A 22028-nucleotide genomic window follows, 5' to 3' on the forward strand; every position below is an offset into this window, starting at 1 on the left:
GAAGGAGGAGGAGCAGCGGGGGAGCTGCGGGGGGGGGAGGAGGAGGAGGAGCAGCCGGGGGGGGCTGGGGGAGGAGCTGCGGGGGGGCGGAGGAGGAGGAGCAGCGGGGGGGCTGGGGGAGGAGCTGCGGGGGGGCGGAGGAGGAGGAGCAGCGGGGGGGCTGGGGGAGGAGCTGCGGGGGGGCGAAGGAGGAGGAGCTGCGGGGGAGCTGCGGGGGGGCGAAGGAGGAGGAGGAGGAGGAGCAGCCGGGGGGGCGCGGTGCCGGTGCCGTCACCAGACGATGTTCACCCGGGGGTCTCGGCGCCGAGGCTCCTCCCGCCCCGTGAGTGCTGGGGGGGACCGGGCTGGGGGCCTCCGATCCCAGACACACGGGCTGGGCTGCCCCCCCCACCCCCACCCCGCGCAGCGTGGGGAGGGGAGAACGGGGGGGGCGCCGTGCTGCGGGGGGCTCCGGGGTGTCGCTGTCCCCCGGCAGTCAGGGCCGGGCGCTGGGGGGCAGGAGGCTGGTGGAGGGCAGGGGGTTGGGGGTCGCTGTCCCCCGGCAGTCGGGACCAGGCCGGCTCTGGGGAGCTGTTTGTTTTGCTGTTGACAGGTGGGGAGTTTTCTGGTGGACTCAGTTTCCCTCCCCTAGGGCAAACCAGCTGTGACACCTGCCCTACATGGGGCAGGGCGACTACTGGTTACGATTGCCCCACTTCCCACGCTGCTGCCCCTTGTCAGACCCCCATCTACCCTGGTTTCCCGCCTCCATCACCCCAGGTCAGACCCAGGGGCCCATCTACCCCGGTATCCCACCTCCATCACCCCCACTCAGACCCAGGGGCCCATCTACCCTGGTATCCTGCCTCCATCACCCCCACTCAGACCCACGGGCCCATCTACCCCGGTATCCCGCCTCCATCACCCCCAGTCAGACCCACGGGCCCATCTACCCCGGTATCCCGCCTCCATCACCCTCAGTCAGACCCAGGGGCCCATCTACCCTGGTATCCTGCCTCCATCACCCCCACTCAGACCCACAGGCCCATCTACCCCGGTGTCCCGCCTCCATCACCCCATCAGACCTCCCAGGTGCTTCTATCTCAATATCCCCCCCCAATTCCCTCCAGGGGGACAGGTGAGTGGGGGTTATGGGAGGGTTTTTAAATGTACCCCCCATGGTTGGAGTTTAGAGCCGGGGGTGGGGTAAATAATCCAGGCTGCTTCACCTGACAGCACCACCTCCCCGATGTTGGGGGTGGGGATTGTCTCTCATCTGGGTCAGGATTAACTCGCTGGTGGTATTAAGGGGTCAGATTTAATGCAGCTTTGGGGTCAATCCCCTGGCGAGGGGTGTGGGGAGGGGGCTGTGGAGTGGGAAGAGGTCTGTGTGTGTAGGGGGAGGGGGCCATGTAGTTACGGGGGGGGGCTGTGGGGGAGGAAACGGGGGCTGTGTATGTATGGGGGGGTCGAGGAGGGGGAGGGGAAGACAGGGAGCTGTGTGGGGAGTGCCAGGGAGCTGTGTCTGAGGGCAGGGGGACAGAATGGGTGGGGGAGATGGGGGCTTTGGGGGGAGGGGGATGGGGGGCTGGGGGCTGTGGGGGGAGAGGGTTTCCTGAGTGGAGGGTGGGGGGATGATGGGGATCTGTATCTTGGGGGCCCTTGAGTTGGGAAGGGCAGTGCTTGGGGGCACTATGCCGGGGAAAGGGGTCCTGAGTCAGAGGCCGTGGGACAGGAAGGGAGGTTGGGGGGCTGTGTATGGGGACCTGGAGTGGGGAGAGTTGGGGAGAAGGACAGTGAGGGGCTGGAAAAGGGGCACAGGGACTCTGTGGGGAGCGGGGCAGGAGTGCAGGTTGTGGGGGGAGCTCCCAGCTGCTCCAGCCCCGGCCTCTCCCAACAAGGGGTGCTGTGGGGAGTGGGGTGGGGTTGCTGGGGTGTGAGTAGGGTTGGTGGGGGGCTCGGTCTTTCTCTCATTCAGTCCCCTCCCCCCTGACAGGCCAGAAGCTGCCCTGACCCACCCCACCTCTGGCATGAACCCCCCAAATTTGGTGTCCCCTTGATGTGCCCTTCCCCAAGGGGAAGGGGTGGGGACCCCAATTACACATTCCCAATTACACCCCCACCCCCTCCCGCTCTCTGTCCCCCTCCCTTGGCCATGGCCCAGCTCTTGGCGTGTCACACTCCGCTGAGCCGTGCTGGGGCAGGTCCTGGCGTGTGGGGCGGCTCTCGCCTCCCACAATGCCCTGGGCCAGCCCGGTTGGCGTCTGAGCTCCCACAAGCCCCAGCGTGACCCAGGTGGCCCGGCACCACAGCTCCCACGAGCCCCCTGAATGGCTGAGGTTAGCTCGGCTCTCACAGTGCCCTGGGGTGCCCGGGTTGGCGGGATTTGCACCCACAATGCGCTGGGGCGTCCTGGTTGGCGCCTGGGATCCCACAATGCTCTGGGGCACCCTGGTTGGCAGGTTTTGCACTCACAATGCCCAGGGTGCCCTGGTTGGGGTCTGGACTCCCACAATGCCCTGGGGCAGGGGTTGTGGCTCTTGTCCCTGCCCCAGACCTGCCCTCCGGGAGGGTTTGGGGGTCTCCAGCCTCTGCCTTGGCAGCTCAGGGACAGGGCTCGTGGCTGTGGGGCTGGAGAGAGACCCCTGCCCCATCCAGAGCTGGCCATGGGACCCAGGAGTCCTGGCTCCCAGACCCCCCTCCCCCGCTCTACCCACCAGACCCCACAGTTTCAAGGTGGGGGGGCCATGGCGGGTGGTGACGCTCTGTGTCTGCACCCCGCAGCCACCTGAAGATGCCGACCCCGACCGGGGGCAGCCATGCCACGCGTGTGGGGATCAGTGTCCAGGCTTCCTGGTGCACGGATGGAGGTAGGGACCCTACACTGGCCTGCTGGCTCCACAGCACCCACCCTGCTGCCCCCCTGGCACCCTCCCTATCCCATCCCACTGCCCTCCCCGGCTCCCACACTGCTGGCCCCTGGCACCCACCCCTCTGCCCATCTCACCCGCAGCCACCCTTGGCCCCCCGCCGCTCCCCAGCACCCTGCCCATCCCACCCTGCTTACCCCCAGCTCCCTCCATGTTGCCCCCCACTCCCCCGCCCCGTGAGGCGGCCCCAGAGCAAAGTGCCTGGCCTGGTGCCCTGGGTGGGGGGGACTCAGACAAGCTGGGCCCTGCTCCCAACGCAGTAGCGCTGTGGGCCCAGGTCATTGGGGTTCATGGGGCAGAAGGAGACTCTCTGCACCTGCTGAATGGAGGGGAGGGGGAAGAGCCCTCAGGGCCCCTCCCCCTCCAGAGACCTCCCCTCCCCAAGAGACTCCTCCTCAACCCCCTCCCCTACCCATGCCCAGCCTACAGCCCCACTCCTGGTCCTCCAGGAGTCACCCTCTGCTTCAGTGTATTTATTGTAGGGTCTCTCCGGTGGGGGAAGGGGGTGTATTATTGTAGGGTCTCCCTAGGGGTGGGCAGTGCATTGTTGTGGGGTCTCTCCCGAGGGGGCTGGTGTGTTATTGTAGGGTCTCTCTGGGGGGGGCAGTGTGTTATTGTAGGGTCTCCCTTCCCCCAGGAAGATCTGCCAGCACTGCAAGTGCCCTCGGGAGGAGCACGCGGTGCGGGCGGTGCCCGTCGACCTGGAGCGCATGATGTGCCGGCTCATCTCGGATTTCCAGCGCCACTCCATCTCTGACGACGACTCGGGCTGCGCCTCCGAGGACTACGCCTGGGTGCCCCCTGGCCTCAAGCCGGAGCAGGTGAGCCCCGCCCACCCTGGGGGATACCCACCCCCTGGGGGAGCCCTGCCCCTATAGCCAAAGCCCTGTCTCATGGGTCGGGATCCCAGAGCCCCACCCCTCTGGGCATAGCCCCGCCTCCTGGAGGGAGGTGTCCCATAGCCCCACCCCTTACCTCCTGGAGGTGGAAACCGCGCCCACATAGGTACATGGACGCCGCCCCCCATTGGGATCCTAGACCCACCCCCAAGGGGGCCGAAGCCACGGCCGCATAGGAGCCAGACATACCCTGGGGGGTGATTCTAGCTGCGCCCCATATTGGGATAGAAGGCATGGCACTGCCCTTCCGGCTCCTCCTCCTGTGGTCTCCCAGCCCCGCCCATTTGGCTTCAGGCTCCTCCCATTGCAGCCCCAGCCCTGCTCTGTGACTCCACCCCTTGGGGTGGCCAGGCCACGCCTCCTGGGCCTGACACCTCCCCCCCACCCTTCTCCCCACGCCAGGTGTATCAGTTCTTCAGCTGCCTCCCTGAGGACAAGGTGCCCTATGTGAACAGTCCTGGGGAACGGTACCGGATCCGCCAGCTCCTGCACCAGCTGCCCCCCCACGACAGCGAGGTGAGGGACCGACTCTGGGGGGCTGGGCAAGGGGGTGCCCTCCTCTGGCAGGCCGGTTCCATGCTGCAGGAGGTGTCCCTAAATGAGATCCTGATCTCGTAAATATTCCCCTGGCATGTTTTCCCCAAAGCGACCAGGAGCAAACCCTGGCGTCTGGGCCAAATCCCAGTTCAAGGGATTCCAGTCGGCCTCCTTCGGTCGCTCTTGCTCCCTGAGACTGGTCTATGGTGTCTCTGTGTGGCTGTTCCCCACCTGCCTCGCCTCAGAGCTGGCTGCATCTCAGCACTGGGCGAGCCGTCCCCATGCAGCGTTATGTGCAGCTGTTCCCTAGCTGCTTTGCCTCAGAGCTGGCTGCATCTCAGCACTGGGCGAGCTGTCCCCATGTGGCGTTATGTGCGGCTGTTCCCCAGTTGCTTCACCCCAGAGGTGGCTGCATCTCAGTACCGGGCGAGCCGTCCCTGTGTGGCGTTATGTGCGGCTGTTTCCCAGCTGCCCCAACCCAGAGGTGGCTGCATCTCAACACTGGGGGAGCCGTCCCCATGCGGCGTTATGTGCAGCTGTTCCCCAGTCGTCCCGGCCCAGAGCTGGCTGCATCTCAACACCGGGCGAGCTGTACCCATGCAGCATTATATGCAGCTGTTCCCCAGTTGCTTCGCCCCAGAGCTGGCTGCATCTCAACACCGGGCGAGCCGTCCCCATGCGGCATTATGTGCAGCTGTTCCCCAGTTGCTTCGCCACAGAGCTGGCTGCATTTCAGCACCGGGCGAGCCGTCCCCGTGCGGCGTTATGTGTGGCTGTTTCCCAGCTGCCCCACCCCAGAGCTGGCTGCATTTTGGTGCTGGCTCAGTCTGTCTCTCTGTGTCCCAGGCTCAGTACTGCAGCCCTCTGGAGGAGGAAGAGAAGAAGGAGCTGAAGCTTTTCTCCCAGCAGCGGAAGCGGGAGAATCTCGGGCGGGGGACGGTCCGGCTGTTCCCGGTCACCATTACTGGTGCCATCTGTGAGCAGGTACCCAGCACAGCCCCTGCCTGTGCCCCATCTCGCCACCCCCACCCACACTCCACTACCCCTAGTAGGATTTTGGGAGCAAGAACCCACCCTCGTGGGCTGTGCAAAGTATTGTGGGAGCCGGGATGCCAACCTTGGCAAGGCAGGGAGTTGTGGGAGAGGAGTGGGGGCTAGTGGTTAGGGCAGGTGCGCTGGGAGCCACGACTCCTGGGTTCTCTCGCGGCTCTGGGAAGGAGGAGGGGCTGATGGTTAGAGCCGGGGGGGTCTGGTAGCCAGGACTCCTGGGTTCTCTGCGCTGGCAGCTCTAATCCCATGCTGAGCACTCAGTCCTGCCCAGGCTGCCCAGACCCATCTGTCAGGTGTGGAGGGGCGGAGCCTGCGCCCAAAGTCCCGCCCAGAGCTCAGGCTCCCCTCCCCCTGCCCTTGGAGGCCCTGACAGCGAGCAGCTGAACAGTGACACCTACAGGCCAGAGGTGGCATTGCAGCATCTGACAGTATCCTACCCCTGCCTGCTCTGGGGCTGGATGGGAGCCAGTGCCCCCTAGAGGGGCCAGGCCGGTGCCCCATTCCCTATCCCCCTGAGCCAGCCAGTCCCTGCCCTGGGGCTGGATAGGAGCTGGCGCCCTCTAGAGGGGACAGGCCCCTGCCCCATTCCCCACCCCCTGAGCCCGCCAGTCCCTGCCCTGGGGCTGGATGGGAGCTGGCGCCCTCTAGAGGGGACAGGCCCCGTGCCCCATTCCCCACCCCCTGAGCCCGCCAGTCCCTGCCCTGGGGCCGGATGGGAGCCGGTGCCCCATAGATGGGAGAGGCCCTGTGCCCCATTCCCCACGCCCCTGAGCGAGCCAGTCCCTGCCCTGGGGCTGGATGGGAGCTGGCACCCTCTAGAGGGGACAGGCCCCTGCCCCATTCCTCCCCCCCAACTCAGCCAGTCCCCGCCCTGGGGCTGGATGGGAGCTGGTGCCCCCCAGAGGGGACAGGCCCGGTGCCTGGCTCCCTGTGACCCATCTCTCTTTCTCTGCGAGGCAGTGCGGGAAGCAGATCCGTGGTGGGGACATCGCGGTCTTTGCCAGTCGGGCGGGGCACGGGGCCTGCTGGCACCCCCAGTGCTTCCAGTGCACCACCTGCCAGGAGCTGCTCGTGGATCTCATCTACTTCTACCAGGAGGGGAAGATCTACTGCGGGCGGCATCACGCCGAGCACCTCAAACCTCGCTGCCAGGCCTGTGACGAGGTGAGGGGCAGGGGGCCGGCTGGGAGGCTGGGGCCTGGGGGGCCAATACAGGGGGGCTCTGGAGGTGGCAGGGGGCAGGAGTATGGTGGAGGGGATCTGATGGTCCAGACGGGTTCTCTGTGGGTGGGATTGTGGGGTCCGGGAGGGTGAACTGGGGGGGAATCTGAGGTGGTCCCCCCAGGGGGTCAGAAGGACGTGCCTCCATCTCCCCCCTTCCCCCCAGATCATCTTTGCCGACGAGTGCACGGAGGCCGAGGGCCGTCACTGGCACATGCGCCATTTCTGCTGCTTCGAGTGCGAGGAGGCGCTGGGCGGGCAGCGTTACGTCATGCGCCAGAGCCGCCCCTACTGCTGCCGTTGCTACCAGGCCCTCTACGCCGAGTACTGTGATGCCTGCGGGGAGCCCATCGGTACGGGGGACCCCGGCGTCCGGGCCGCAGGGGGAGCTGGGGTCTGGGGACCGTGGAGAGCGGGGGGACCCCGGCGTCTGGTGTTAACCTGATTATATAGGGCTGATTTATTGTAGGCTCGCTAGTGATCTGAGCTGCAGATACTGTCCCAAAATCAGGCTACATTGAGCTAAACGAGCGAGTAACTAAAGCTCCGAATGACAGAGGCCCAAAGATGTCATCTGGCGCTTTGCTCTCTTACAGCGTCCTGGCACTAACCAGAATATCCGTGTCTGTGCCCAGCCGTCCATGCCCTGATCTGATCTCCTCTCCCGGATAAATCTTAGGGGACGCTCACTCCACGGGCTGGCACGTTCTCACATAGTCCTACGTAGCTCGTTCTCGAAAGCGTTTCCTTTGGCCTGAGCTGTTACTTCCATGCCCTTGCGGTTACCGGTCCGTCCCAGAGTTTTGGTAAACACATTTGGTTCCCCATTCAGAGTCACAAGGGGTAACCGATGGGCCATTTATCTCTAGGCCCAAGATTACAGGCACTGCGCTAGCTCGCTGTAGCTAATCAGACAGGATACAGGCCTGCAGGTTTCTTGCGTTACGGCCGAGTAGGATGAGATAGTGGCTGCTGAAATGGAAAAACCGAAATCATATAATTGATCAAACCGATTAAAAAAGCCAAACAGATTATATAATGTAGGAAGCAAGGAAAGTAACCCCATGGGCTACACCGGGCAGTGGGGGGACCTGGTGTACAGGAACCATGGAGAGCAGGGGGACCTGGGCATCTGGGAAGCAGGGAGACCTGCTGTCTGGGGACCTGGAGAGCAGGGCAACCCTAGTGTCCAGGGGGACCTGGCATCCAGGGACCATGGAGAGTGGGGAGACCTGGTATCTGGGGACAATGGAGAGTGAGGGACCAGGGGTCCGGGCAGCAGGAGGACCCAGGCAAGCAGGGATTCATGAAGCAGGAGAGCAGGTGCTTGGGGAGTGTGTGGGGGAGGTGTAGGGTGCACCCCGGCATCAAAATAGAACCCAGGAGTCCTGGCTCCCAGCCCCCTCTCCCCTCCCAGAGCCGGAATAGAACCCAGGAGTCCTGGCTCCCAGTCCCCTGTTCCAGCCCCCTCTCTCCTCCCAGAGTTGGAATGGAACCCTGGAGTCCTGGGTGACGTTGTGTCCCCATCTCTGTCCTCTGCAGGCATCAACCAGGGCCAGATGACGTACGAGGGCCAGCACTGGCATGCCACCGATGCCTGCTTCTGCTGCACTCGCTGCCGGCTGCCACTGCTGGGCAAACCCTTCCTGCCCAAGGGAGGGCAGATCTTCTGCTCCCGGGGCTGCAGCCTTGGTGGGGATGAGGCTAGCGCCTCAGACTCCTGCGACTCGGCTCTCCATGGCCCCCGCCCCCAGGATGGGCGCCGGGCACCCCCCCGCCATCCCCCCGTCGGCCGCTCCATCTCCTTCGCTGACCGCCCTGCCCCGGCCCGGGGCATGAACCCCGGCGGGCGCCGCAGCTGGAGCGGGACCCCTGGAGCGGAGGAGGGGGGCGAGCCGGCTGGATGCACCTCACGGGGCACCTCCACCTGCCCGGGACCCCTGGAGGAGGAGGAAGGAGGTGAGACTGGAGAGGGGTCCCAGTGTGGGGGGAGGCAGGTGACATGGGGTGTGCAGATGGGGATCCCAGTGGGGGGGGAGGCGGGCGGTGGGGGGTGTGCAGATGGGGGGGATCCTGGCGGAGCGGGTGGCGGGGGGTGCAGATGGGGAGGGATCCCAGTGGGGGGGAGGCGGGAGGTGCGCAGATGGGGGGGGAATCCCAGTGGGGGGGAGGCGGGCGGCGAGGGGTGTGCAGATGGGGAGGGATCCCAGCGGGGGGGAGGCGGGCGGCGGGGGGTGTGCAGATGTGGGGGGGATCCTGGCGGGGGGGGGCAGGTGGCATGGCAGCTCCTGTCTCTAACACCCCCCCGTCTTTCCCCCCACAGGTTCCGAGTCTTGGTTCCACCGCGGTGTGCCCCACCGACACTCCATGCCCGAGCTGGGCCTGGCCCCAGCCAAGGGGTCGGACTGGACCAGCAGCTCCGCCTCCAAGCTCTCAGTCTCCCCCCGGCTCAGCCAGGGCCCCCCCCTGGAGGGTGGGGGGGTGGCAGCGGGGGAGGGGAGCTTCCCCCGGGGTGCCGCCCCCCGGGTGAGCTTCCGGGAGCCCCTGGTGGCGGGCGAGCTAGGGGGGCCCCTCAGCGCCCAGCTGCATCAGCGTCGGCCCCGCGCTCGGCCCTGCTCCTCCTTCGACAACGCCCTGCACCTGGCAGGGGAGGGGAAGTCCAAGGGGGGGCTCCCCCCGGAGGAACAGGGCCGGGGGGGGTGGCGCTTGGTCTACTCGGCCTCGGAGGGGGCCTTCCCCCGCAGCCACCGGTGCCGCTACCTCCGGGGCCGCGGTGGCCCCTGGCACGACTCCTCCTCCTCCTCTTCCTCCTCGGACTCGGAGGAGGAAGGCTACTTCCTTGGGGAGCCCATCCCCATGCCTCCCCACCTGCGGGGCGGGGCCGGCCCCCCTCCGGCCACTGAGGCGGGACCCCCCCGGCAGGGAGGGGGCAAAGGGCGCCAGGGGCTGCGGTCGGCTCGGGACAGGAGCTGTGTGGTGGCCTGAGTCAACCTTTGAACTTTGACCCTCCTGCTGGCAACGACCTCTCCAGTGTGACCTGTCCACGGCGTCTCTGACCGGCACGTATGACCTTTGAACCCTGACCCCCCTGTTGGCAACCTTTGACCTCTGCTTTCATCCTTTGGTCACACCTTTTGAGCTTTGACCTCTCCAATGTGGCCTCTGACCTTTGCTTGTGACCGTTAGACTTTGACCTCTCCGCTGTGAGTTCTGACCTTTAGTGGTCACCTTCCATGAAGGACCTTTGAGACTTGACCTTTTGTGGTGTCACCCCTGACCTTTCACCTGGGACTCTCAGTGATTGGCTTCTGCATTGGAACCTCTGACCTTTGATCTGTGACCTTTCCAGATCTGTGACCTTTTGTCTGGACTCCTTAGCCAGTGACCTCTGTGGTGACTTCTGACCTTTGCTGTGAATGCTCAGTAGTTGATCTTTCCACTATGACCTTAACCCATCATGTTTCACTGGGGACTTTTGGACTTTGACCTTTCGGCTGTGACCTTTAACCTTGTTAACCTGGGCCTTTGCACTGTGACCTTTCAACTTTAACCTTTGGCCAAGGATCCTGGGGCAATGACCTCTCAACAGTGACCTTGCCCCTTGTCTTTGCCCTGGGGCTGTGGATGGTTGGACCTTGGCCTTGTGATTTTTGACCTCTCCTCAGGGACCTATGAGCACTGAGCTGCCCGTTGTGACCTTTGAACCCTACTCAGGATCTTTGCATTGGTGACCTCTGAACTCTGGTTGGCACTTTTCCACTGTGGCTGGTTAGATTTGGTGGCGACCTTTGACCTGCTGGTGGTGAGCTTTCCCTTGTGGCCTTTGACCTTTCCACTGTGCCCCTTGACCTTTGGCTGGGAACTTTGACCTCTAACCCCTGAAAATGCCTTCCCACCCTGACCTTTGCCTTTTGGATGGGACCTTTGCACTGTGACTTTGGGACCCTTGACCTGTTGACTTTTGTGCTTTGACCTTTCATCTCTCTCACATGATATTTAGGGGATCATCAATGACCTGTGACTTGTCCATTGTGACCTTTGAACTTTGACCTGGGAGGGGGTCAGCAGGATTTTGGCTGTTTTTTTTGTGTGTTCCCCCATTTAGATCAGGTTTTTTTGATTGTTTAATAGTGGAACATTTGAGGGGTTCAGTTCCCACTCTCCAGACCCCCTTGGGGGCTGCACTGGGAGGAAGGGGGGGTTGCAGAGCATGGGGGTACAGTTATGTATGGGGGTACACCCTGTACTGGCCCCAGTACAGAATTGGGGTCCTCACTGTGTCTGGAATTTAACCTTCCAATTTGTTTTTCTATTAAAGGGTTAATTTAAAGAAAAAAAACCTTTTTAATAAAAGAGTCTTTTAAAAGTCTGAGCTGTCCCCTTGTGGCGTTATATGCCACTGTTCCCCAGGTGCCCCGCCCCAGAGGTGGCTGCATCTCAGCACCGGATGAGCAGTGGAGGGGGTTATTCCTTTTCCTGGCAGTAGAGAGTGCCAGTGTCATTGTAATGTGATAATTTATAAGGCCGGATGTGACCTGTGTTTTAACAAAAATCAGGGGGTAGCCGTGTTAGTCTGTATCCACAAAACAACAAGGAGTCCGGAGGCACCTTAAAGACTAACGGATTTATTTGGGCATAAGCTTTCGTGGGTAAAAAAACCCACCTCTTCAGATGCATGGAGTGAGAATTACAGCTGCAGGCATTGTTATACTGACACTTGAAGAGAAGGGACTTACCTTACAAGTGGAGAACCAGCGTTGACAGGGCCAGTTCGATCAGGGTGAATGTGGGCCACTCCCAATAATTGATGAGGATTTGTCAATTCCAGGAGAGGAAAAGCTGCTTCTGTAATGAGCCAGCCACTCCCAGTCCCCATTCAAGCCCAGTTTTTTTAAATTTTTTGTTGTTGCAGGATGGCTACTTTCAAATCTCTTATTGAATGTCCAGGGAAATTGAAGTGTTCTCCTCCTGGCTTTTGTATGTTACCATTCCTGATATCTGATTTGTGTCCATTTATTCTCTTATGTAGAGACTGTCCGGTTTGGCCAGTGTACATGGCAGAGGGGCATTGCTGGCAAGGACCTCGGAGTATTGGTTGATCACAGAATGACTATGAGCGAATGTGATATGGCCGTTAAAAAAGCTAATGCAGTTTTAGGATGCATCAGGCGAGGTATTTCCAGCAAAGATAAGGAGGTGTTAGTACCGTTATACAAGGCACTGGTGAGACCCCATCTGGAATACTGTGTGCAGTTCTGGTCTCCCATGTTTAAGAAGGATGAATTCAAACTGGGACAGGTTCAGAGACGGGCTACTAGGATGATCCGAGGAATGGAAAACCTGTCTTATGAGAGGAGACTCAAAGAGCTTGGCTTGTTTAGCCTAACCCAAAGAAGGTTATGGGGGGATATGATTGCTCTTTATAAATATTAGGGAGGGAGAGAATTATTTAAGCTTAGTACCAGTGTGGACACAAGAGCAAATGGCTGTAAACTGGACACTGGAAACTAGGAAGTTTAGACTTGAAATTAGACTCCATCAGAGGAGTGACGTTCTGGAACAGCCTTCCAAGGGGAGTAGTGGGGGAAAAAGACATATCTGGCTTTTAAGACTAAGCGTGATAAGTTTATGGAGGGGATGGTATGATGAGAGAGCCTAATTTTGGCAATTAATTTGGCAACTGATCTTTGATTATCAGCAGGTAGGTATGCCCAGTGGTCTGTGATGGGATGTTGGATGGGGTGGGATCTGAGTTACTACAGGGAATTCTTTCCTGAGTGCTGGCTGGTGTGTCTTGCCCCCATGCTCAGGGTTTAACTGATCGCCAGATTTGGGGTCGGGAAGGAATCGGGGCAGATTGGCAGAGGCCCTGGAGGTTTTTCGCCTTCCCCTGCAGTGTGGGGGCACGGGTCACTTGCTGGAGGATTCTCTGCAGCTTGAGGTCTTCTAACTACAATTTGAGGACTTCAATAACTCAGACATAGGTCAGGGGGTTGTTACAGGAGTGGGTGGATGAGATTCTGTGGCCTTCGTTGTGCAGGAGGTCAGACTGGGTGATCATAATGGTCCCTTCTGACCTTAAAGTCTATGAGTCTATGAGATGGCGTATATCACATTAGTAAACGTGCAGGTGAATGAGTCCCTGATGATGTGGCTTATGTGGTTGGCTCCTCTGATAGTGTTGCTAGAGTAGCTATGGGGACAGAGAAGGCAACGGGCTTTGTTACAGGGTTTGGTTCCTGTGTTGGTGTTTCTGTGGTGTGGTGTGTAGTTGCTGGTATTTGCTTCAGGCTGGGGGGCTGTCTGTAAGCGAGGACTGGCCTGCCTCCCAAGGTCTGTCAGAGGGAGGGATCGTTTTCCAGGATAGGTTGTAGATCGTTGTTGATGTGTTGGGGAGGTTTTAGCTGGGGGCTGTACAATAGGTTTCAGGTATAGGGTGGTGGTTATGTGACCATCGCTTATTTCCACTGTAGTGTCCAGGAAGTGGATCTCTTGTGTGGGCTGGTCCAGGCTGAGCTTGTTGGTGGGGTGGAAATTGTGGAAATCCAGGTGGAGTTTTTCAAGGGCCTCCTTCCCATGGGTGCAGATGATGAAGATGTCGTTAGTGTAGCACAAGTAAAGGAGGGGCGCTAGGGGACGAGAGCTGAGGAAGTGTTTTAAGGCAGCCATGAAAATGTTGGCAAACTGTGGGGCCGTGCGGGTACCCGTAGCCGTGCCGCTGACATGGAGGTTGTGTTTTAACAGACCTGCGGGGTTGGGGGGGATCCAGGCTGGCTGGGCCCATGGGTGTCATCTGGGGTGGATGGGCCCTCTGACTCCCCCCCCGGAGTTCAGAATCCTTTTTTCCTCTCCCCCTCCCCCAACATCACTGGGACCAAACAAAACCATTGATCAGTATTTTTATTAACCCTTTCCCCCCCAAAAATAAGCAGAAATTAACACAGCCACATGCAGGACCGGGGAGTGGGGGGGGGGAGAATTTGAGGGGTTTCGGGGGGGGTCAGTGCCCTGAGCATAACCACACGAATCCCCCCGTGTGCCATTCCCCACCAGTCCCCCACCCTGAGGCCGGTTTCCTTGCCTTAAGTTTAGTTCATTTAAAAAAAATCTCCTTATATTAAAATTTATTTCCCTTGAAAACATCCCATGGGCTCCGGTTCTGGTAGGCCCTATGTAAACACATGGGTCCTTCTGCCCTGAACAGCTGGCAGTGTAATACCTGTTAGCGCAGGAGAAACTGAGGCACAGAAAGAGTAAAGGCACTTAATTAGGAACAAGTGGTAGGGACAGAACCCACTAGACCCCGCTCCCTGCCCTGGACTGGGGATAGAACCCAGGAGTCCTGGCTCCCAACCTTCCCACACCCCCCACCCACACCTGTTCTAACCACTAGACCCCACTGCCCTCATCCTTGCTTCAGCCAACCGAGGAAAGTGGAGGTGGCATTGCCATTGTCAAGGCTTCTAAACATGGGTGTGGCCCTGAGGTCAGGGCAGGAATTGGGGATGGGGAGCTGGAGAGAGACTAGTGGGTGGAGGGTTCCTCTTCTTTGCCCCCCCCCCAGCAGTATGTACAAGAATCCTTAGAAACAGCAACATGGGGTGGGGGGACGAAGGCATCAAAGTGGGGGCCGGGGTCGTGCGACTTCTCAGACACCCTCCGGGGATTCTGTAAGGAGAGAGAGAGACCACAAGGGGGTGTCAGAGAGTCAGGGATCATCCCCCATCTTCCCTTGTCTAGCCCCCCCTGACCCTGTGGTGGGGCAGGGTCTCCCCCTCCCGTCTTACCCCCCCCCGGCCCCATGGTGGGGCAGGGTCGCCCCCTCCCATCTTACACCCCCCCCGGCCCCGTGATGGGGCAGGGTCACCCCCTCCCATCTGACTCCCCCATCCCAGAGTGTGGGGGCACTTACCAGTGGGGGCAGCTGTGTGGGTTTTCCGAAGGGTGGGGAATGTAATATAGGCATCGTATGCAAACAGGATGCCCGCCAGGAGCCCAAAGACCTGCAGGGGATGGGACCAAGCGGGAGTTAATTGCTGTATCAGTTGATTGCTGGTAACGAGCAGAGGATTTGCAGTGGGGGTTCAAGGCCCCTGGATCAAGAGGAGCAGAAGATCCCCCCCTCCCCAATTTTGTGCAGTTTCTTCCCCCACCCAACATTATGATGCGGCCACCTCTGGGGTCAGGCCTGGCGGCTGATTGCAAGGAACGAATGACAGACATGCCGCAGCACAGTGCCCCCATTGCCACGGCCAGCACTGACTGCTGGACAGTGTCCCCTCTTGAGCCCCACGGCGCCCCGCAGCGCCCGGCCCTGACTTGCAGGGGAGAGCGCCCCCTGCCGAGCCCGCGGACCCCACGGTGCCCGCCTGATCCTGGCTGCCAGGGAAGCCAGTTGCTTTACCCCAGCTGCGATCCCAGGTCCGTCCCTGTGGCCAATGATGACGATGATGGAGGTGATGAGGAAGAGCAGAGCACCAATGAGACTGCGGACGAAATCCTGGGGAAGGAAGAAACAGAAGGTAAGAAGCAGAGAGAGGCATCGACCTGTCTTTGGTACGATGCACTCGACCTACAGTAACGAAGTTTTTGCCACAGGAATGTGCTGGCACATTAATAATGACATGGGATTGTCAGTGTAACAAAGCTTCCTGCATAGAAATGTCTTGCATTTTTATGGAGTTTTCCATGGGAATTTCTATGCGTAAGATAAATTCATTAACTCGTTTGCACAGAAATTTCCTGGCAGATGAATAACTTGGCCCAGAATTTCTTTGCATTTTAACAAATTTGCCATGGAAAATCCTTGTATATTAAGAAATTAACCAGGGTTTCTTGGGGGAATTTTCTCAGTATATTAACCCCTTTAATTGACTTTTTTTTTTTTTACATTGGCATTCCTGGGTATGTTTGGTTTTAGCGTAATATTTTTCCCCGTGGCAATTTCTTAGTTTATTTATTCTAAATTACCAGTTTGTGTGCGCAGCAATATCTTTGTGTGGTCTCACATCCACCTTTTAGGATCTGATTGCATGTTAACTGTTTTCTTGCTAATTCACCAAGTTCTTTTGCACAGTGAGGTCCGTGCATTTTAACAAAGTTTTTTGCACATCTATTTCCATGGGTTTTAACTAAGTTTTTTGCATGGGAATGTCTTTGCATTTTAACATAGGTTTTTGGGCCGTTCTTGTCTTGCATGTTAATAAAATAAAACAAATTTGTTAGGGGATTCCCCCTCCCCCCTTTTTAAGGGTTATTCAGAACAGCAAATTGTACAGAAGATTCCAGCTGTCCTGGCAGGTGGTATGTTATAGCTTCCCCCAATGGCACGAATGGAATAAAACTCCTTACGCTCCAGCCCCAGTGCACAAAAGCCAGCTGCTTGTTTAATCCTAGCATATAGATGATGAAGAAGACGATTGAAAACACCATTTCGAAGATGGCCACACCCGTGTAACCAGGGGTCCGAGAAGCACCATAACAGATCAGGATAACAATACAGAGGCCCTGTGTGGGGTGGAAATGGACAATAGTTAGGAAAAATTGTTCGACCAGGGCTAAGATGCAGCTATCTCTGGGGTGGGGCACCTGGGGAACAGCCGCACATAACACCACAGAAGAATGGCTCGTCTGGTGTTCAGAGGCAGCTGCCTCGGGGGCAGGGCAGCTGGGGACCAGACATACACCTTTGGGACAGGAAGTGAAAGAGAATCTTGTTTCCAGTGGCAGCTGCAGGGGGATGAAAGGAAACAGAATGGGAGTGTCCCTAAACTGGGATATGGCCCAGACACTGGGGTTCCCATCCTGAACATAAGGCAGAAGGGATAAAGCGGGTAATGAGCAGAGGAGGTTGGAATCTCATGTTTTAGATATTTAAATAAGTACAGGGCCCCCCAGCACCCAGCTCTTCCTGCCAAGGAACAGTGTCCCCTGCCCAGGCCCCCGCCTTGCTCCCCGCAGCATGGCACCCCCCAGCACCCAGCTTTTCCTGCCAAGGAACAGTGCCCCCTGCCCAGCCCCCTGCCCTGCTCGCCGCAGCACAGAACCCCCCAGTGCCCGGCCTTGCCTGCCAGGGGAGAGCACCCCCTGCCCAGCCCCCCAGCTCCCTGCAGCACGACGCCCCCCAGGAAGGGCAAGGGGGTGGTTGGAGAGTCTGAGTCACGCTGTAATATTCCATTAGCTGCAAGATGGGGCATCGGCTGCTCTGCCAAGGGTCTGACTCACCCGCCACTTTCCTGTACATGCCTGGGGAAAGGTGTCTCCTGAGAGAGGGGAGTGGGGGCTAGTGGTTAGAGCGAGGGAACTGGGAGCCAGGACTCCTGGGTTCTCTCCCGGCTCTGGGAGGGGGGTCTAGTGGTTAGAGTGGGGTGGGAGGAGGGAGTGGGAGCCCGGACTCCTGGGTCCCGTGTGGGCTGGGCGGGGCATTCGGGGCGCCTGGGGAATGTTCCAGCTCGAGTCACATCTGGAGGCTAAAAATACCAGCCCACGCTGGGCACACAAAGGGGCGAGTGTGTGGAGGGGGGGGTGGGGCCGGTCGCCATGGCAACCACTAAATTCAACCAGCTCCCCCTGCCAAATATTCCCAGGTCAGGAAGGGTGGAGTCTGTCACAGGCGGGGGCACATGGGGGCATCTTAAAGGGGCGGTGCCTGCAACAGGTGTGGGGGGGGCTGTGAAAGGGGTGGCGGCCCTTACAGGCGGAGCGGGGGGCTGTTACAGGGGCAGTTCCTGCTACAGGCAGAACGGGGGGCTTTTACAAGAGTGGTGCCTGCTACAGGCGGAGCAGGGGACTGTTAAAGGGCCAGTGCCTGCTACAGGCAGAGTGTGAGATTGTTACAGGAGGGGTGCCTACTACAGGCAGATCGGAGGGCTGTTAAAGGGGCGGTGCCTGCTACAGGGAGAGTGGGGGTTGTTAAAGGGGTGGTGCCTGCTACAGGGAGAGTGGGGGATTGTTACAGGGGTGGTGCCTGCTACAGGCGTAGCGGCGGGCTGTTAAAGGGCTGGTGCCTGCTACAGGCGGAGCAGGGGGCTGTTAAAGGGCTGGTGCCTGCTACAGGCAGAGTGGGGGTTGTTAAAGGGGCGGTGCCTGCTACAGGCGTAGTGGGGGGCTGCTAAAGGGCTGGTGCCTGCTACAGGCAGAATGGGGGATTGTTACAGGGGTGGTGCCTGCTACAGGCGGAGCAGGGGGCTGTTAAAGGGCTGGTGCCTGCTACAGGCAGAGTGGGGGATTGTTACGGGGTGGTGCCTGCTACAGGCAGAGCAGGGGGCTGTTAAAGGGCTGGTGCCTGCTACAGGCAGAGTGGGGGGTTGTTAAAGGGGCGGTGCCTGCTACAGGTGTAGCGGGGGGCTGTTAAAGGGCTGGTGCCTGCTACAGGCAGAATGGGGGATTGTTACAGGGGTGGTGCCTGCTACAGGCATAGCGGGGGGCTGTTAAAGGGCTGGTGCCTGCTACAGGTGGAGCAGGGGGTTGTTAAAGGGGCGGTGCCTGCTACAGGCGTAGCGGGGGGCTGTTAAAGGGCTGGTGCCTGCTACAGGCAGAATGGGGGATTGTTACAGGGGTGGTGCCTGCTACAGGCGGAACAGGGGGCTGTTAAAGGGCTGGTGCCTGCTACAGGCGGAGCAGGGGGCTGTTAAAGGGCTGGTGCCTGCTACAGGCGGAGCAGGGGGCTGTTAAAGGGCTGGTGCCTGCTACAGGCAGAGTGGGGGATTGTTACAGGGGTGGTGCCTGCTACAGGCGGAGCAGGGGGCTGTTAAAGGGCTGGTGCCTGCTACAGGCGGAGCAGGGGGCTGTTAAAGGGCTGGTGCCTGCTACAGGCAGAGTGGGGGATTGTTACAGGGGTGGTGCCTGCTACAGGCAGAGTGGGGGGCTGTTAAAGGGGCAGTCCCTGCTACAGGCAGAGTGAGGGGGCTGTTAAAGGGGCGGTGCATTGAACAGGCAGAGGTGATGGGGGATGTTACAGGGATGGAACCTGCAACAGGTGGAGAGGCCGTGGTCGTGGTGGGTCCTAAAGGCATGGGGTGCCCCCCTGGAGAGCACTTCACAGGCCAGCCCACTGTGGCAGGGAGGTGGCACCCCTAGCAGCAGAGGGATGGGGAAAGCGAGGCACGAGGAGACAGGTCTAGACAGGGTGCAGAACTGGGTGTATGTTTCCCACCCACCCGCACCTCGGTCCTGCCGGGACCTGCTTCTCCCATGCCCACCCCCTAAACGCCCTTTCTGCTTCCCAGGAGAACATGCCCCTGAGCCTTAAAGGAGCTCTGCCCCTGTAAGAAGGAAAATCAGGGCAGTGGGCTCTGGTGGTTAGAACAGGGGGGGCTGGGAGCCCGGATGCCTGGGTTCTCTCCCCGGCTCTGGAAGGGGAGGGGGGGCTGGTGGTTAGAGCAGGGGGGGCTGGGATCCAGGACTCCTGGGTTCTCTCCCCGGCTCTGGAAGGGGAGGGGGGGCTGGTGGTTAGACCAGGGGGCTGGGAGCCAGGACTCCTGGGTTCCCTCCCTGGTTCTGGGAGGGGAGCGGAGGGGGGGCTAATGGGTTCCAGCGTAGCGGGGGAGGGAGTGGGCTAGGAGCCAGGACTCCTGGGTTCTCTTCTTGGCTCATTTCTCCCTTTGCAAGACCTGGGCGGGGCAGCAGGGTGGTTAATAATTGATTCTGGGTGAGGTTCAGGAGTGGGGGGCAGGGAATCCTATGGGCCCGTGGGAACAACCAGATCTGAGGGGCAGGCGGTGGGGTGGAGTCAGGATTATAGAGCCCCCCCACCCTGGGGCCTGGAGAGGGAGCTGTCCTACACCCAGGATCACACAGACCCTAAACCCCCCACCCCGCAAACAGGGGGACACTCCCTGCACCTCCCTTTCCACAATGCAAACACACACACATCCCACAGCGGCAGGAGACGGGCCCCACCCATAATCTGCACACACCAACACACAGCTAGATACACACAGATACACACAGACACACCCTCTGTGCTCTTCCAGCCACATGGCATCCATGCCCCCTCGCACAGATACACACCCACAGACAGGCAGCACATTCCGTAACCCCCCCCCCCACACACACACACTGCCCTTCCAGGCACATGTCGTCCACGCCCCGTCGCACAGATATACACACACACACACACACACGCACATAGAGGTGGCACACACAGTAACCCTCACACACACAGGCAGCACATGCGGTAACCCCCCCCCACTGCCCTTCCAGGCACATGGCGTCCACGCCCCGTCGCACAGATATACACACACACACACAGAGGTGGCACACACAGTAACCCTCACACACACAGGCAGCACACGCGGTAAAACCCCCCACACACACACACTGCCCTTCCAGGCACATGGCATCCACACCCTGTCGCACAGCTACACAGGCTGCACAGGTGGCACACGTGGTAACCCTCTCTCTCACACGCACATATTCTCTCTCTAGTCCCAACACACATACACACACACACTGTCCAGGACAGCCACACCCAGGAACATGGCCCCGGGGGAAGGCCCAACAGGACACAGACTGCAGGGAGCCGCTGGGAGTGTTGAAATAACGGAGGCAGGGGAGGAACTAGCATGGGCCCCAGGAGTCCTGGCACTGGCACCCCGCCCGCCCCCCAACCACCAGCCCCGACTCCCCTCCCAGAGCTGGGGAGAGAACCCAGGAGTCCTGGCTCCCAGCCTCCCCTGCTCTAACCACCAGCCCCCACTCCCCTCCCAGAGCTGGGGAGAGAACCCAGGAGTCCTGGCTCCCAGCCCCCCCTGCTCTAACCACCAGCCCCCACTCCCCTCCCAGAGCTGGGGAGAAAACCCAAGAATCCTGGCTCCCAGCCCCCCACCCCCTTTGGGTGCCAACCCTGTTTGAATCACAGTTCCCTCCATTCAGTTGGCGGGAGCCACATCCCAGCTCTGCCCTTCGTAGGCTGCAGCTGATTCATCTCCAACAGGGCGGTAACCTCCCCCCCCCACTACCCAGAAGTCACACACTGCTCTGGACTGAGAACCAGGACTCCTGGGTTCTCTCTCCAGCTCTGGGAGGGGAGCGGGGTCTAGTGGTTAGAGCAGGGGAGCTGGGAGCCAGGACTCCTGGGTTCTCTCCCCAGCTCGGGGAGGGGAGTGGGGGCCAGTGAGTTCGAGCAGCGTGTGTGGACACACCGGGTCAGGACCCTGTTCCTGCCTCTTTGGGGTGCGTGTAAGACCTGACACATGTGGCTGACACCCATGGGCGCCTCCTTCCTCCTTGTGCCCTGGGACCCCCCGTCTCTGCTCCCCCACTCCCCCGGATAACTCACAATCTCCAGCGCCAGGACGGTGCCCTTGTGAGAGCGGAGGAAGCTGGTGCATTGCCCCATGCACCCCGGGGTGCCGCTAGAGGAGTCCATGGCCCCAGAGAACCCCCAGACGGCTCCGGCTGTCAAGCGACTGTCAGAGCTGGCAGCCGACGGGGCAGGGCGTGGGGCGGGCGGGGCTCGGCCGGGCGGGGCTGGCCCTTTAAGAGGAGCCGGAGGGAGCCCGTCACTTTCTAAGACAGGCATTGGACGGGGCGGGCGCCGGAGCCTGGTTAAGGTGGCGCTGGAGGGTGCTGGAGCCTGGTTAAGGTGGCATCGGAGCCTGGTTAAGGTGGCGCTGGAAGATGCTGGAGCCCAGTTAAGGTGACGCTGGAAGGCACCGGAGCCCAGTTAAGGTGGCATCAGAGCCCGGTTAACTTGACACTGCCTGGTGCTGGAGCCTGATTAAGGCGGCGCTGGAGCCCGGGTACGGTGGCACCGGAGGGTTAGGAAGGAGGGCTCCGGAGCCTGGCTTAGGAGGTGTGGGGGGCTCAGGGGAGAAGCCCAGCTGGTTATGGGGCGCTAGAGACAAATAATAGAGGAAGCCAGATGGAAGGAGGGACGCGCCTGGATTCTGCCCCTCCCCCCCCGCTCTGTGCTTTACAAATGTCTCAGAGGGACAGAGAAGGAATCTAGTCTGCCCCCCCCCCACTTGTGTCCATACCTCCCCTCTTCCCGCCGCCCCTCCCCACTCCTTCCCGTTCCCCCTCTAACCCCTGCCCCTCTATCCTGCACCCCGCACCCCTCCTCCCACACCCCCTATCCCCCCACCCATCTCCCCACCGCTCCTTCCCCACCCCTCTAGCCACTCCCCCATCCCCCCACATCCCTGCTTCCCTCTGCCCTCTATCCATCCATCCACCCCCCATCCCTCCTTCCCCCACTCTCCTCTACCCCCTCACCCCCCTCCGTCCCCACACACTCCTCCAGCCATCCCCAGACCTGCCCCCCCCCCGAGCCAGGTGGGGCTGCGCTGTGCAGGGCGGGACCCACGTGGGCATCGTGCCAGCGGCTGCATCACCCGCTGTTCGCAGAGCTCGGCAGGAAGTGGCCAGGCTGGGCAGAGCCGTGCCAGACGGGGGAGCAAACAGCACA

The 22028-nt window shown here is 60.4% G+C and overlaps 2 protein-coding genes across 4 annotated transcripts; one reads left to right on the forward strand and one right to left on the reverse strand.

Annotated features, from left to right (window-relative positions):
* The first annotated feature begins 238 nt into the window (after positions 1-238).
* Positions 239-9649, forward strand: PRICKLE3 (prickle planar cell polarity protein 3). 3 transcript variants are annotated; one of them, XM_050927225.1, is made up of 9 exons: positions 239-322; positions 2764-2849; positions 3547-3730; positions 4211-4324; positions 5192-5329; positions 6356-6559; positions 6783-6969; positions 8159-8575; positions 8940-9649. In XM_050927225.1, exons 1-9 carry the CDS (start codon positions 281-283, stop codon positions 9599-9601), a joined length of 2034 nt encoding a protein of 677 aa, XP_050783182.1. In that variant the 5' UTR covers positions 239-280; the 3' UTR covers positions 9602-9649. The 3 variants fall into 3 exon arrangements, with proteins under 3 accessions (XP_050783182.1, XP_050783183.1, XP_050783184.1); XM_050927226.1 differs by lacking the exon at positions 239-322 and adding an exon at positions 1607-2318; XM_050927227.1 differs by lacking the exon at positions 239-322 and having other exon boundaries at positions 3551-3730.
* A 3854-nt stretch (positions 9650-13503) lies between these two features.
* Positions 13504-21079, reverse strand: PLP2 (proteolipid protein 2). Its single transcript, XM_050927405.1, has 5 exons — positions 20898-21079; positions 15968-16123; positions 15021-15116; positions 14529-14619; positions 13504-14284 (listed from the first exon to the last, which is right to left on the reverse strand). Exons 1-5 carry the CDS (start codon positions 20985-20987, stop codon positions 14265-14267), a joined length of 453 nt encoding a protein of 150 aa, XP_050783362.1. The 5' UTR covers positions 20988-21079; the 3' UTR covers positions 13504-14264.
* Between the last annotated feature and the right edge of the window lie 949 nt (positions 21080-22028).

The sequence above is a fragment of the Gopherus flavomarginatus genome, chromosome 18 (assembly GCF_025201925.1).
Source record: "Gopherus flavomarginatus isolate rGopFla2 chromosome 18, rGopFla2.mat.asm, whole genome shotgun sequence".
Lineage (NCBI taxonomy): Eukaryota > Metazoa > Chordata > Testudines > Testudinidae > Gopherus > Gopherus flavomarginatus.